The 16595-nt window shown below is 44.1% G+C and overlaps 1 protein-coding gene across 1 annotated transcript in view; it reads left to right on the plus strand.

Annotated features, from left to right (window-relative positions):
- VOPP1 (VOPP1 WW domain binding protein) overlaps window positions 1-16595 on the plus strand; it is a 116220-nt gene that overhangs the window by 88292 nt on the left and 11333 nt on the right. Inside the window, exon 4 of the mRNA XM_049777237.1 lies at window positions 2971-3107. Coding sequence (XP_049633194.1) covers window positions 2971-3107 — 137 coding nt within the window. The remainder of the gene's footprint in view (window positions 1-2970; window positions 3108-16595) is intronic.

The raw sequence follows: 16595 nt of genomic DNA on the forward strand, positions 1-16595 counted from the left end.
GGAGGCACATTGATACCTCCCATTGGAGGTATCTCATAGAGGGCTCTGGCATCTCAGGGCCTGTCTCAGCCCTAAGGAGCCTAACTGGTTGTGGGGAGGATGGCAGTCAGACTTAACTTGAGCAGAGGAGCCCTTGGGTGTAGACAGTTCTTGTTCTTGTGTCTGCTCAGTTGTTTGCTTGAGATGCAGTGTGGGATCTGAGATCAGCAGGGAGCCCTCCTCGGGGAAGTTACTTTTAATAGCAGTCTCTCTTCCTTTTGTGGTTTTGTGTTTTATGCCAAGCTGGTCGCCTTGCCTTTTCGTGCCTCCACTCACTTTTTCTTGCCAAGGGGTTGTTATAGCCATATTTGGAGACCATGTGGTGCCAAGAATGGAACTTAGGGCCTTATATATGAATAGCATGTGCTCTACCAGTGAACCACATCCCTGCTCTCTTTGGGGTTCTTTAAGTCCTTAAAACTATTTCCTGTTCCCCTCCACCCCCACCCCCCGTTTCTCTCTTCTACTTCATCCTTCAGAGAGCCTCTCTGCCCTTCTCATTCTCAGTGTTCCTACTCTTCCTTTCAACCTGTTGTTGCAATTCAGCCCTTGATGGGGCTGGAAGGTGATGGGATGTAGGATGAGGTCTTTCTCTTCCAGCTCAGACCACTCATCTGTCACCCTGTTTAGCCTGTGGGTCTGAGGGTTCAGGATAGCAGCAGGTAGAAAACTCACAGGCAGTCAGGCTTCAGGAGATACCAGCTTTATTCAGTGGATAGGCTGAAGAATCAGTCCCAGACCCTTGCTTTTATACACAAAAATTAGGTACCACTCTAGGGTGGGAGCAGAATACCAAGTAAGGAATAATCTAATATACTATCACCAGGTCGTACCCTAGGGTGGGGCACAATTATTGATTAGGGTAGGATCAGTAACCCAACACCTGCCTCTTATACTTTTAGCTCAGGATTCAGTTCAGTCACTCTAAAGCAAAAGATGCTTCTCTGCTTTTCTTCACTATGACAGACCCTAGTCAAAAACCTTACCAGGACGGGCCAAAGCAATAGTACAGTGGTAGGGCATTTGCTTTGCATGCGGTCGACCCAGGATGGACCCGGGTTCAATTCTCTGCATCCCATATGGTTCCCTGAGTCTGCCAGGAGCGATTTCTGAGCACAGAGCCAGGAATAACCTGAGTTATTCCCGAGTTTTGGCCACCGGGTGTGGCCAAAAAAAAAGCAAAAAAACTTACCATGGGCCTGAGAGATAGTACAGAGTAGCATGTTTGCTTGTGTGTAACCCAACCAAGTTTGATCTCTGCCAGTCCATATGGTTCCTCCTGATCCCACCAAGTGCACAGAGCTAGAAGTAAATCCTGAACACTACCAGGTATATCCTCCAAACATAAACACCCCCCAAATTACCCAAAACCTTTTGTCATACTAAATTGTACACATAAAAATAGTGAAAACTGGGACTCTGGGATAACTCAGTGGTCAAGTGCCTAATTGGACATGTCAAGCCACTAGTTCAATTCCAGGTACCATCCCACATGACAGAGGTGATCCCTGCCCTGTGTGTACTAACCTTTGTGTGCCCCTGCACCACAAAAAGTGTGTGTTCTCCAGCAAACCACAGCCTAGTGAGTGCAAGGCCTACGGCTAAATGTGTTTGACTCCTGATATCACAACACAGGGAAGGGGAATTGCTGTTTAATGAAGAAAACACCATAAATTATATGTTGTTTACAATATGCATTTTGCATCCTGTTTTTCTTCCTTAACATTTAGCAGAGTTGCATTAAATAATTTTGCACATTTGTAGTTTGGCATCTTCCCTCACCACTAGAACTAGAGTCCAGTAGTGGGGAACAGAGTCATCTGTACTTCATGGCACCTGCTGGGAGAAATGTCTTGTTAAGTAAGGAGAGAATTGGAGGAGCTCTTTTTTGGATTGTTTTCTGTCTTGCCTTTGACCTTTTCTCCTGCTTAGTGTTCAGGGTTAACCAGTAAATAGGTTACTGACATGGAGCTTCATGTTACTAGTCAAGGCTTTATTTATTATATCCTTTGACATTTAGTGTATGACATTTACTTGTGCATGAACAGGTAGGTGATTTTGACACAGTGGGCTCCATGCTGTTTTCACCCTTCACATAGCAGTGTGCTACTCACACAGAAATGTAATATTCTGGAAGATTCCATAAGTCCTCTCAGCTTTTCAGTTCAGAGATAGGCAATAATTTACCAATCACTAAGAATTCCTTGACCACATTCTTTGTACTTTAGAATCACAGTAAGAAAATACTGTCGTATTTTGAACTTAAAGAATTTATATTCAGGGCCTGGAGAGATAGCACAGCGGCGTTTGCCTTGCAAGCAGCCGATCCAGGACCAAGGTGATTGGTCAAATCCCGGTGTCCCATATGGTCCCTCGTGCCTGCCAGGAGCTATTTCTGAGCAGACAGCCAGGAGTAACCCCTGAGCACCGCTGGTTGTGGCCTAAAAAACAAACAAAACAAAACAAAAAATCAAAAACAAAACAAAAACAAAACAAAAAGAATTTATATTCACACTTTTTTCTGGAAGGGGAGGGTGCTCCCAAGTTGGCCAATACACCACTCCTGAAATTCTCAGCCAACCTGTGCTGGTAGTTCTATGTGAGTACCCATAGATACAATGCTGCTTGGGATCTGCATTGTCAGAGACTACCGGGTCTACCCTAATGGTGCTTAAGGAACTTGAGGCTGCATCCAGTGATGTTCAGGGGCCCAAGTGATGCCAGATATTGAACTGGAATTGACCATACACAAGGCACACACCTTCACCTCTGTACTATCTCTCCAGGCTCTCCATCTATACCTTCTTTTCTTTACTCATATGAGTATTTATAATCATGTATACTCTATAATCTATATATATAATTTCTCTATAATCGTGAAAGCTCAAGGAGCTCAGGGCTGAGCCCTCCTTACACTGTGCTCTTGCTCAGGTTCCTGCTGATGATGGGTGTACTCTTCTGCTGCGGAGCTGGCTTTTTCATCCGGAGGCGCATGTACCCTCCGCCGCTGATTGATGAGCCTGCATTTAATGTCTCCTACACGAGACAGCCCCAGAACGCTGCTCCAGGTAAGCCCTCACTATTGTCCTAGTTTTCACTTTATGAGTTGATACTTCTTTTGCAGGCATGTAAAGAGGAATGTGGCCACATAGCATGGCTACAAGAAATATTCAAATCATGTTTAGTCATTTTCACTCTGACGATTAACTTTATTTTTGGTGTTTAGTTCTGCTAACTGAGCCCAGGATTTATGCATTTGAGATATGTCCTATACCAAATCCTTGGCCCCAGGTTTGATAATTAACTTACTCGTTTTTTATCTTGATTAAAAAGTACAGTGACTATTAGGTTGTCTGTCTCTTGCTTCACATTTTCACCTAATTATTGGTGAATCTTGTATGCATTATGCAGCTTAATATACTTTTTAATGCATTAATAATATGCATTAAAGAAATATATATTATTTGCTTCCTGCCTTATTCTTTAAAAATTATGTCATTCGATCCCCTGGTGTCCCATATGGTCCCCCAAGCCAGGAGCGACTTCTGAGCGCGTAGCCAGGAGTAACCCCTGAGCGTCACCGGGTGTGGCCCCAAAAACCAAAAAGAAAAAAAAAATTATGTCATACAGGAGGAGGGAAAAATTATCTCATACATGTTTTTTCTACAAAGAATGTCGCATCCAATTCTTTTGGACTAAGAACTATGTTACCAAGTGGTAATTTACTTAGTTATACTAATTATTTTTATTCATTTATGAATAAATTTAACTCATTTATTTTATTCATTTTTCAACAAGTGTTTATTGTTCATTAAAATGCATTAGTGACATGTACAATTAGTATTGGGAGGACTTAAAATATTGCTGCTACAAACATTTGCCTGCCACAAGTAACATCTGACTTATTTTTTTAAATTAATATCTTTATTTAAACACCTTGATTACAAACATGATTGTGGTTGTGTTTCAGTCATGTAAAGAACACCCCCCTTCACCAGTGATGGGAATGCATTACCAATGTCCCAAATCTCCCTCCTCCCCACCCCACCTCCGCCTGTGCTCTAGACAGGCTTTCTACTTACCTTATTCATTCACATTGTTATGATAGTTCTCAATGTAGTTATTTCTCTAACTGCACTCACCATTCTTTGTGTGAAACTTCATGTAGTGAGCTGGAACTTCTAGCCAATATCTGACTTATTTGTGAAACATTACCCAAGATGATGTTTCTGGGTCAAAAATTGTTTTTAAGTTGAAGATGAGTTTCCTAAGACATAGTTAAAGTAAAATTGTCTAAAATTCTCACATCTATGATTGGTGAATTCAGTCCTTCTCTGGATACAGGCAAGTTCCCAGAGTTTACTATTCTCTATGAAGTATTTTCCATCTGGTTGAGGGAGGAGCCGGGTGCTCAGGAAGGCAGGTAGGCATTGACCATGTGAGATGTGAGGTGAAGGCTGTGGCGTTCAGTGTAGCTTCAAATATTTAGACAGTAATTTAAAAGTTGTTGTAGCTTAAACTTTCACTTTAGGTTAGTAATATTTTTATATGTAAGTGGCTTTGATAATTGGAAATATTGGAGTATAATTTCAAATGTGTAGAATGCCCATTTTCCATTTGTAGGGAATGGGAGTGTAGTTCAGGAATAGAGCTTGTGTCTCTTATATGTGTGGTCCTGGATTTAAGCCCTATCCCCGAATGCAGGGTAGGGAAGAGCAGGGGAAAAGAGGGGAACCACACATTACAGTTTATTTTGATTAACCCTAGTTTACTTCTTTGATTCCCCACCCCAAGGAGACAATAGTTCAGAGAAATAGATTGGAGACTTGTTAGTCTCTTCTTTCTGTCTCAATGCATGATGAATATTCATTACAGGATAAGAAGCCTATGTCCTCCACACAGAGATTCTGGATGTTCACAATGCTAACTGAGGCTCATCCTTGGTGTTCTTCTTGGTTCTGTGAAAAAATGGTGATGCTTCGGCTACCTGCCACAATTTCCTGAGAATTGTGTTTCCTGCAGTCTCTCTCTTCATCTCATCTCTCGTGTATCAAAGTGCTCCCTATCTGAGTGGGAACCTGCCCTACCCTTTTCTGTTTCCCACTTTGACTACAGAAAGTTTTTTCTCTTTTTCTTTCTTTTTTCTTTTTTTCTGAGCACAGAGTTATGAGTAACCCCCTGAGCATGGTCCTGTGTGGCCCAAAAATATGAGAGAGAGAGAGAGAGAGAGAGAGAGAGAGAGAGAGAGAGAGAGAGAACAGAAAAGGGGAGATTGAGGGAGAGGAAGGGAGGGAGAGAGAGGGAGGAAATCAGAAGGAAAGAGGGAGAGGGAAAGAGGAGAGAGAGGAGAGAGAGAACAGAAAAGGGGAGATTGAGGGAGAGAGGAAGGGAGGGAGAGAGAAAGAGAGGGAGGGAATCAGAAGGAAAGAGGGAGAGGGAAAGAGAGGAGAGAGAGAAGAGAGTCCAGAAAGGATATTGTCATCTACAAACTCAAAAGAGACCTGTTTTCCTTCATGAGTTTAATCCTCATTATGTGTACAATCAGCTCTCAAGTCCAAACACCTCTGGTATGCCTTCACTGCCAGAATTGTCCCATATTGTAATTGTCACAAACATTCCCCTTCTCTATACCCACCCAGTTCTCATCCAGGTGCTGGAACACATTCACTATGAGTTGTGTTTTTTTTCTTTTTTGGGGGGTGGATCACACCCGGCAGCGCTCAGGGCCTACACCTCTAGGCTCTACACTCAGAAATAGCCCCCCTGGCAGGCTTGGGGGACCATATGGGATGCCAGGATTCGAACTACCATACTTCTGTATGCAAGACAAATGCCTTACCTCCATGCTATCTCTCCGGCCCAACTTGTGGTTTATTATATGTACTTTGAGCACCTACATGCCTGACTTCTAGTAGCACTCATGTTTCAGGCACTAGATGACTGCTGTCCACCTTTTGAGTTATGGGAAAAGAGCTCAGTATGCTTTGAGGCCATAATCGGATGCTGAGGTGTTGTAAGTCCAAGAAGTACTAGCATAGAGCCTGGGTGCAGCCCTCACTTGCCTCTTGAAAGTTACATGGTTGGTTCACAGATCCGTGTATTGTAGCAATCACACGGACAACTGGCCATGAAGAGAGCAGTGATGGAAAAATTCAGGTTTTAGAAACCACCCAAGTGGGAAAAGTAACCTGGTGTTTATTGAGGCTCCTCACAGGAGGCCCTCTTGGGCTTAAGAATCTGTAGGACCATGTGGGGATGAGGGGAGCTGCAGCTAGAGCTGGAGCAGGTGAGGCCTGGGTCCCCTTACTTAATGCCTTTGACATGACCACGTGCCCCACCCCGAGTACAGCGTTCCAGAATGTTGTCTGCCCCAGCGGCCACAGTTCAGCTGCAGGATGTGTTTGTAGATGGGATCAATAGAAGAATCTAGAGCAGCAGGGACCAAACAACCATTGAGTCCCCCGAAAAGAACAGAGCAGCACTGCTGGTCACTGCCATTGGGCAACTCTCAGATAAATGGGGGTTGGCTTTTCCTAAGACCTCAGAAAGTGTACATGCCACCCATTTTTCCTCCATCTATTGGAGATATTGACTGCGGTGCCCCCTACTTCTCTAAAGTGTGTTGCTATTACTGCTTGGTTGTCCTTACTGCCTTCTGCGACCATCCTCCTTCCATGTGCACACACCTAGGCAATGGGAAATAGTGCTGCAGTACATCAGAACAGCATAGGAGAAAACAAGGCTTATTTTGTTGGTTGGGCTTTTGCAACATTCAAGATTTCATTACAGATCAGGGTAATCATTTCTTTTTTTTTATATAAATTATCTTTATTTAAACACCGTGATTACAAATATAATTGTAGTTGTATGATTACAGTCATGTAAAGAACACCCCCCTTCACCAGTGCAGGATTCCCACCATCCATTTCCAAGATCTATCTACTCCCCACCCCACCCACACCTGTACTGGAGACAGACTTTCTTTTTCCCTCATTCATTCACATTGTTATGATAGTTTTCAGTATACTTATTTCTCTAACTGCACTTATCACTCTATGTGGTGAGCTTCATGTCATGAGCTGCACTTACATGGGAAGATGGGGGGAAATAAGGGTTGGGACTGAGGCAGTAAAATATTAGAAATGAGATTTGTAGGGCGGTATCAAGGTCACAATACAAGATGGATGTTATGGATATATAAAATATATGCATAAAATAGTATCAATAGGAAACAAGGAGAAAAAAAATTTCAGTGATTGCCCCAACATAAACTACTACTAAAACGGCCCGCCCTCCTCTCAAAGCGCATTTCCATTAGTGTAGGGAGAGGTAGGGGGGAATCCTGAGGACCATAAGAGTCCACCTGAACCCAGTTCTGGCCATCTGACCTGGCACCCAGGGAAGGCCTGGAGTCAGGGGGAAAAGACAAGGATAGCTGGGGGCCTGCCAAGCCTCCCAGCAATCCCCAGGCCAGGGAGAAGGGCTCCAGTATGGGGCCTCCCCAAACCCCATACCTGGCAAGAGCTGGTCTCCAGAATCAAAGAAGAAACCGGAGGCCAGATGTCTGACTGCCCTCCTCCCTATGCACCTCACCCCTAGAGTACGGAGGGAGAGGGGAAGCCTGAGGACCACTAAGAGTCCACCTGAACCCACTTCTGGCCATCTGAGCTGGCACCCAGGGAAGGCCTGAAGTCAGGGAAAAAAGACAAGGACGGCTGGGGGCCTACCAAGGCTCCCAGCACTCCCCAGGCCAGGGAGAAGGGCCCTGGTATGGGGCCTCCCCAAACCCCATATCTGGCAAGAGCTGGTCTCCAGAATCAAGGAGGAAACCAGAAGCCAGATGTCTGCCCGCCCTCCTTCCCATGCACCTACCCCATGGAATATGGAGGGAGGGGGGAAGCCTGAGGACCATTAAGAGTCCACCTGAACCTACTTCTGGCCACCTGAGCTGGCACCCAGGTAGGGCCTGGAGTCCAGGGGAAAAAGAAGGGGTAAGCTCTGGGGCCTCCCAAACCTCCCAGCACTCCCCAGGCTAGGGAGAAAGGCTCCGGCATGGGGTCTCCCCAAACCCTGTGCCCGGCAACACTTGCATAAGCTCAGTTTTTCTGATCTGTTAGTTCAGTGTGAAAATTTCTTTTTTTTTTTTTTTTTTTTTTTTGGTTTTTGGGCCACACCCTGTGACGCTCAGGGGTTACTCCTGGCTATGCGCTCAGAAGTTGCTCCTGGCTTCTTGGGGGACCATATGGGACGCCGGGGGATCGAACCGCGGTCCATCCTAGGCTAGCGCAGGCAAGGCAGGCACCTTACCTCCAGCGCCACCGCCCGGCCCCCAGTGTGAAAATTTCTAATTTCAGTTGACAAATCTTGATGTTTAATTTTGCTTCAGTCAAGCCTATCGATGCTTTTTTTTTGAGCTCCCTGAACATTTTCCATAATTCTACTCTAAACTTATTTGAGAGAATACCTATTTGTTTCCTACTTTTTAGATTATTAGAGAAGCCATCTTGATTTCTGTAAATATGGGGGTGTACTGCAAAATTACTCCATTGGCAAGGCTGTAGATTGCTTCTTAAAATGTGCAGATATGAAATTCAGGGATTACAAGATAAGTGTGGCCGCAGAGCGAAGCAGAGCAGCCACGTTTCGGGTGTGGGTCCTGGAGAGGTTATAGTTTTTGGAGTGTCTAGGCAAGCTCAGCAGAAAAGAGCGGGTAATCGTTTCTTAAAAACACTTAGCCTAGGAAGAATTTTTTTTTGCTTTGATGGGGGGGGGAGTAATGACTCTCAATTATTTCTGTCTACCTGCTACCTCATCTACCCTGCTGGTGGGGTTCCTCCATTTATCTAAACTTGCCGAGATTATGCAGTTCTCAGGATGCTGAGACACAAGTGTGACATGTGAGGTGATAGTTCACTAATCTAGGAAGGGAGGAATTTTGGAAGAACCAATGAAGGGAAGGTCCAGAAATAACCCCACCCCCCCAGAGGAGCCTGGTCTAGGCTGACACTGTATATCATGATATTTGTGACTTTATTTCTTTTCCACTGCTAGTCTTAGGGAGTGGACAAGTCATTGGTGAACTCTTGTTACGAAAGACCAGAGCAATAGCAAAGCTGATAGGGCATTTGCCTTGCATGCCCAAATATCAGAGAATTGATATTAATGCACTCAAGGTTGCAGGAGCACATGCCTCTGCACTGTGGTCCTTGTTTCAGTCCATTGTGATGGAGGACAGAAAAACATTGGTTTGCATCCATGGATGTGTCTCAGAGTTGGGAAGCATCCTGGCTCTGGGAACTGATGTGGGTTGCAGTAGACTGGGGTGGGCTGGGGGAGCAGAGTAACAAGTTTGGGGCTGAAGCTCAGAGTGAGATTTTATACCTGCCCAGGAAACAGGTACAACAAATGCGGAAACTGCTGGTGAAAGCTGTGGGCCTGCACTCCAACTCTGAGGGCTTCTCTTAGTGAGATGTGTGCAGATGGCATTCTGGAAGGTGCTTAGAGTAGTTGCTATTTGGGAACCACCAGAGAAAGAACAGGTAGGTAAATCAGGAGTGGGAATTTGTTAAAGCCACTTAAGCCACTATCACTTGAGCCCACCAATTTCACAAAATGAAGTTGTATGCAGAAAGTAACTCCCTGTCAGAGTCCTTGTTCTGAATAAATTACAAAGATGCAATTTGTGCAGGTACTACAGGGTTAATCGTGCTTGCTTCATATTTGACAGCTTCTAAAAGTATATACCAAAAGTCTGTATCAAAAGACAAATATGGGGCTGGAGCGATAGTATAACAGGTAGCGAGCTTGTCTTGAACATAGCCCAACTTCAGCTTGATTCTTAATAGCCCATATAGTCCCCTGAGCAGCACTGGGGTGGGGATGGAGTTAGAGGTGGGGGTGGGGGTAGGGGTAGAGGTGAGGGTAGGGGTGGAGGAGGGCGAGAGAGGGAGAGGAGAGGGAAAAGAAAGAAAGAAAGAAAGAAAGAGAGAGAGAGAGAGAGAGAGAGAAAGAAAGAAAGAAAGAAAGAAAGAAAGAAAGAAAGAAAGAAAGAAAGAAAGAAAGAAAGAAAGAAAGAAAGAAAGAAAGAAAGAAAGAAAGATATGGGTAGAGAGAGAAAAGAAAGAAAGAGGGAGAGAATATATATGGAGCTGAAGCAACAGTATAAAAGGCACTTGCATATGGCCAACACAGATTTGGTCCTGGTGACCCATATGGTCCCTGAGCACCACTAGGTGTAATTACTAAACATCTCCATCGCCTAAAAAAACAAACTTAGATGAAGTGATGGATAGACTGTTAAATTTTGTAATAATCTGTTTCAAATCATTGTGATTTATACCCATAGCACATACAGTGTCACATCAATTCTGTCCAAATAAATTCAAAGTGGTGAGAAAATGTAAAAGTCTTGGTTATAGTAGAGCTGGGCTGGGTACCCATCTGCGTGTTTGAAACACACACATGTGAAGAGAGTTTAAACTAGAGCAGTGGTCGGCAACCTGCAGCTCTCGAGCCACATGTAGCTCTTTACACTTTTTTTTTTTTTTTTTTTTTGGTTTTTGGGCCACACCCGGTAACGCTCAGGGGTTACTCCTGGCTATGTGCTCAGAAGTTGCTCCTGGCTTGGGGGACCATATGGGAGACCGGGGGATCGAACCGCGGTCGGTCCAAGGCTTGCGCCGGCAAGGCAGGCACCTTACCTTTAGCGCCACCCGCCCCGGCCCCAGCTCTTTACACTTTTAATTTGGCTTTTCTGTGTGCCGGGCGGCTGCTCCAGGAGTCAGGACTCTGCTCTTAGCCTCTGTCAGTGCCCGCCCTGTGTGCAGCCCCAGCGGCCGGCTCCACACCGCTCCAGTCGGGTCATGTGGTATGGGGGGGGCGTGACTTTCTGTGTGGCGCCACACAGGTCCAGTCAGGTCATGTGGTATGGGGAGAGTGACTTTCTGTCTGGTGCCGCAGCCTCCTCCTCTGCGCTACAGACTGAGGAGCAACAGAGGAGAGAGCCATGTGTGGGTCAATGGCTGCATCATGGTGCCTGGTGAGTCACTGTCCAGCCTGGACCCCTCCCCTGTGTATTTGTATTGGGGCCCTGTGAGCCAGAGCTTCACACATTTTTTTTAATCAAGGAGCCAGCAAAATAAGTTAGTGGCCAGGTTCTGAGGTCAATATATAACAGTACCAATGAGGACTACTTGAGTGAACCCTGCTTAAAATATCCATGATGAGATAGATCCCTACTAATTTTATAATACTATTTACACACACATAAGATGCCATCTATACGTCATCCACAGATCCCCCCATAACAGTGCATCATCCATAGATTCCCCCATAACAGTGCGTCATCCACAAATAACAGTGCATCATCCACCGATAAATACCAGTGCGTCTTCCACAGATAAATAACAGTGCATCTTCCACAGATAAATAACAGCGCGTCATCCACAAAGGTCCCCATAACAGTGTGTCATCCAATATTGCTTCTTTTATGTGATTAAGGATGCCGGGTGGTGTTGGTGGCTTTATTTTAAAATGAAACATTTTTATAGGTGCCCTGTTTGACATGGCTACAAAGAAAAAAACAACGAAAAATGGAAGATGAAAACCGTGAATTTAAAGTGGAATGGACTGAGTCTTTCGCGTTTCAGAACATAAATGGCTTTCCAACCTGTCTTATTTCTAAAGAAAAATTGGCGCATAACAAAAAGTCTAATTTGGAGAGACACTTTACAACAAAACACTTGTCCTTCAGTAATAAATATCCTGTTGGTGATACAAGGAAGAAAGCAGTTGAGGAACTTCTAAAGAGTCAAGAAAAATCAAGTTCTGTGTTTAATCACTGGGTACAATCTTCCAACTACATTAATTTTGCAAGTTTTGAGGTTAGTGAAGAGATTGCTAAGAGAGGTAAACCATATACTGATGGCAAATACATAAAACAATGTTTTATAAGTGCATCAAAAGAGTTATTCAGGGATTTTAAGAACAAAGAAGAAATTCTAAAAAAAATTAAAGAGTTGCCATTGTCTGCTAAAACAATGAAGGATAGAACAGTCAAAATGTCTTCCAATATAACCAAGCAACAAGTTGATGATCTTAAAGTGGTTTTCAGTTTTATCAATAGCCTTGCATGCAGAAGGCCGCTGGTTCGAATCCCGGCATCCCATATGGTTCTCTGAGCCTTGGGGGGGGGGGGTGATTTCTGAGCATAGAGCCAGAAATAAACCCTGAGCATTGCCGGCTGTGACCCAAAAACCAAAAAAAAAAAAAAAAAAAGTGGCTCTCAAAATTTCAATTGTGGTTTTGGTGAGATTTGGCTCAGTTGAAAAAAAAGGTTGCCGACCACTGAACTAGAGCAATAACTAGTGGGTGGGGCACCTGCTTTACACTTTCCAGCATCAAGGCCACATTAGCTGAGGCAGATAGTTGTTTAGAGAAGAAAGTGATGGGTGCTGCTCAAGATGAAGAGGTAGCGCTGAACAGTTTCACAGACATACAGAGAGAATGACTGAAGATGACATCTGTGCTGTTAACACAACTTAGATTTTCCTTCAGTATAATTTCTTTTTGGATGAGGGAGATGGCCCAGAGGAATCAGGTACACAGTTTGCATGACAGAGCCCTGGATTGGATCCCTGGCACTGCACGGTCCAAGCACAGAGCTAGGAGTAGCCCCTGGAGCATAGCTGTAAGCTCTCCCCCAAATTTCTGTAAGGAAGATAATACTGTTTGTTTTTTAAATAAAACATATAGATAAGGTGTTTTTATTGCACCCAGCTTGCTCATTGAGGAGTTTCTTCACTGGCTCATCTCTTCAACTCCACAGAATGAAACCAAGTGTGGCAGGAAAAGGAAATAGAAGGGAGTGTGTCTGACACTCGTTTTCTTCCCATGCAGAGGTGAGGCGGCTTTGGCTGTGAAGACAACCTGTTTCCCTACTGGGTAGAATAAGTACAGAGCTGATACAGGACAGGCTTGTAGACCTAGGGTCCCTCTCAAGTCCCCACCCTGACTTCCCTCACAAGCCTGAGCAGTGGTGAGGTGATGCTCTGGGGCTGGAACTGTCTGTGAACTTCAGCCTCATAGGCACACTCTGGGACCCCATCCCGCTTTCTCCTTTATGTTGAAACTTGGGGTTCTTGGTAAAAGAAGGTCACTGCAAGATACTGTCTATCACTGTAGCTTTCAGGGTAACCTTCAGCAGCCCAGCTTGCATCCAGCAGTTGAAGGAGAACTGGGTGTGGAGATATGGTTTGAGAGCTTGTGTCACAGAGCAAGGACCTGCTCTTGCCTCACCCTATGTGACGTTTGACCTTTCTAACCAGGGATATTTTTGTCATTTGGTATCAGTCTGCCAGGTTGATTTCCTGAAAATGGCTCTTCTGTGTCATTCACTGCTGTATTTCCTGACATTAACGCTATATTTTCTCTCTGTGACAACTCGGTGGCTACGTTGGCTGCAGAATCTAGTGTACATGGTAGGTTCTGTACACATCCCTAGCCTATAAAAGTGTGAGGACACCTATTGTCCTTGTCTGTTATGAATAGTAACAGATAACAAGAATAGAATTCAAAAGGTAAAACTTAAATTTTTTTTTTTAATTTGGGGCCATACTTGGTTATAGTCAGAGTGAGGAAGGCATTTCTGCTAACTGCCCTGTTGGGGAGCAGTTGATATTGTTACTTTAAGCACAACTAACAGTTTTCACATCTTTAATCTTTGATCAGTAAGAACAGAAACTTCGAGCACATTTCAGTCTGCTCCGTTTTCCACTAGCGATAGAGCAAAGGAATGTTGAGCCCCTGATGACCATGTGTACATTTTGGGAACCCTCCCCACTCATCAGAGAGGACTCAGTATCCTTTCACATTGTTCCTACTGCAGAATTGGTGCAGCATTGTCCCCCACCCTTCACTGACATCCTTCTCTGTCCCTGCATCATTAGATGAAGGCTTCTTCGATTTTGTTCATACATAATCTCTTTCACCAGAAGTCATTTTGTGCATTCAAGGTATATAAGCATATCTGTAAAGAACTTTGTTTGTAAACAGATATTTTGAATTCTTCACAACCCCCATTTTTCAGTGATGTGACCCACAATTTAAGAAGCTTAGGCCTTAATGCAACTGACAATCCGCTTACTAAGCCTTTCACTTGGAACTTTTCTTTATAAATACATCTGACCTGGCTGTTATCAGACCTTGGGTGAAAAAACTAGAGCAGTCCCTTTGCTGCAGAGAGGCACTGGAGGCTTTTGGGTTCTTTATTCATCTCCCATGTGTTCTGAGTTTCTCTCCAAATGCATGCCATGGTGACTAGACAGGGGTTCCTGCCTCTGGACTCCTGAGTAATCCAGAGTGAGTCAGTAGCTTCTGACACTGGTCAGATAGGAAAGCAAGAAAGCTTTGGAAACTATATTTGTAAAAAGTGACATTCCTCATGATTTCCCTTCCCTTAGATACATTTAGATTACCTGTGAGACTGAGAGAGAAAGAAACAGCAAAAGAAAAAATATATATTACATCTTTTTACTTTTTCAATTGATCCTTAGTAAATATTGAGTGTCACGGCATGCAGTACAGATATCTCCATTATAGAGAAAGCAAGTCCACCAAATGAGTCTGTTGGCTTTCCTGGTGCAGTAAGCTGGTATCTTCCCCAAGAAATCTTTAGTCAGCAGGCCCGTTGGTGGAATTAATCATAATCCCTGCGTGGATCACTGGCTATATTTCTGTTATATATGACATGGTGATATCTCTTTTCTTATCATTTGGCTTTGTCTCCCTTGCAAAACTACAGACCAAAATTCGGCCTCAGTCAATGTGCAGTAAGAGAAATTTCAGTACCAAAAGCTGCTAAAGTTCCCCACTGGTTAAGTATATTTGCAACTCAAAGACAGTTCAGCCAGCTACCTGCAACCTGTTTTTCTGTTCTCAGCTTTTAAGTAGTAAACAAACAGCTCCTATCTTGCGTTTTACTATTACAGCAGGCTGCAAAATTGTAACAAAACCAGTTTCTCTTTCTTTGTTATAAGAAGCTTCTTGCTAAACCAGAACACCCCCTTATGTCACTTCCTTACCTTTTAGCTGGGGATTCTTTTAACCTGTATCAGCTAGTTTTTTTATATGTATATTCTAGGGCCTTCTATCATTGTCTTCCTTCTCCTAAGATTCCCTGCCCTTTGTTTTTGTGGAAATACCTGGCATACCAGAGTTGTGCTTAATGTTATCAGCCTAAAAAGTGAAAGTGTCTCATGTCTTTTGCAGACGCGGGTCCCCATACAATATATTTTGTGTGGTCTCATTATTTTATATTTCATATTCGGCCGCTCATGTTACCCATTTTTCTTTTGTGAAGGATTTGCTCCCCACTAGAGATGCTGAGACAGACACCTGCAGCAATTGAGTTCCTATGATAAGCTTTTGTTTTAGAAGACATTTTATGTCTTGGGGAAATAACGTGTTAGGTTCATCCTACAATAAGGGTCTCAGCGCTGGGAAGTGAAGAGACGAACACCTCTGTGAGGCACACAAGTAAGATCCAGTTTATTCTGACCAGCCAGGGTCCAGTGCCTTGCTGTAACTAGGCTCAGGCAAAAGGAACTCGTGGCTTTCTCTGTCAATCCTTATATACCATAAGGAGGGGAGAGGGGGTAGAGGACAATTTAACATTTTCTTATAAGGGCATAACATCTAAGACATTCTGAGGCAGTGGAAAATACAAGATATCACATGATAGTTATACCAGGAAGTTCCCTACAATGAGCCATCATTATGGGAATTTCTACCTTGCCCCGGGGGAGTTTCCACACATCCGCCTTTTAGAAAGGTCAAGCTCCTTTCCTGGAACTGTGTTCCAGCCCTTACAATCCTCACGTTTTCTGTGGGAGTTTCTAATCCTAGAAGCCTCTAATAGCCTGTGTCAAACTCCAGGTACTCTTGATATTGGGGGGTCCCAGGGGCCAACTCCTGGTATTGTTGCCTTAACACCATAAGCTTTACCTCTCCTACCTGGGCCCTGATGAAAGCTGTGAGTCGACTGATGGTGCAGGGCCCCATGGCTACAATGACTAGTAAGGCGACCAAGAGTCCCAGTAGGGGGAGTAGGTAAGGAAGGATACCTCCCCACAGAGACCATACAGGGCTTTCAAGTAGGGCCTTCTTTCTTTTGGCTAAATCCTCTTGATGCCGGCAGATGCGATCGCTCACTATTCCTGCTTTGTTGACATAAAAACAACACTCCTCCTGCAAAGCTACACATAGCCCCCCTCTTTCTGCTAGTATTAAATCCTAGCCTTTTCTATTTTGGAGGACCACTTCAGCTAGGGAATTCAGTTGATTTTGTAAATCTTTAACAGACTGATATATCATTTTTACATCGGACATCAGTTGCTGAGACACTTTTTTATAGCTCTCTAAGGTGATTGCTACCCCCGCACTCCCAGTAGCCAGGCCCACAACCCCCTTATTCATAGTCTGCTGTGCAGTCATAGTCACTGCTGCAGGAACACCAGGACTGTCTGCTTTCTGTTCTGGTTCTATGAACTGACTCAGCT

The sequence above is a fragment of the Suncus etruscus genome, chromosome 7, assembly GCF_024139225.1.
Source record: "Suncus etruscus isolate mSunEtr1 chromosome 7, mSunEtr1.pri.cur, whole genome shotgun sequence".
Lineage (NCBI taxonomy): Eukaryota > Metazoa > Chordata > Mammalia > Eulipotyphla > Soricidae > Suncus > Suncus etruscus.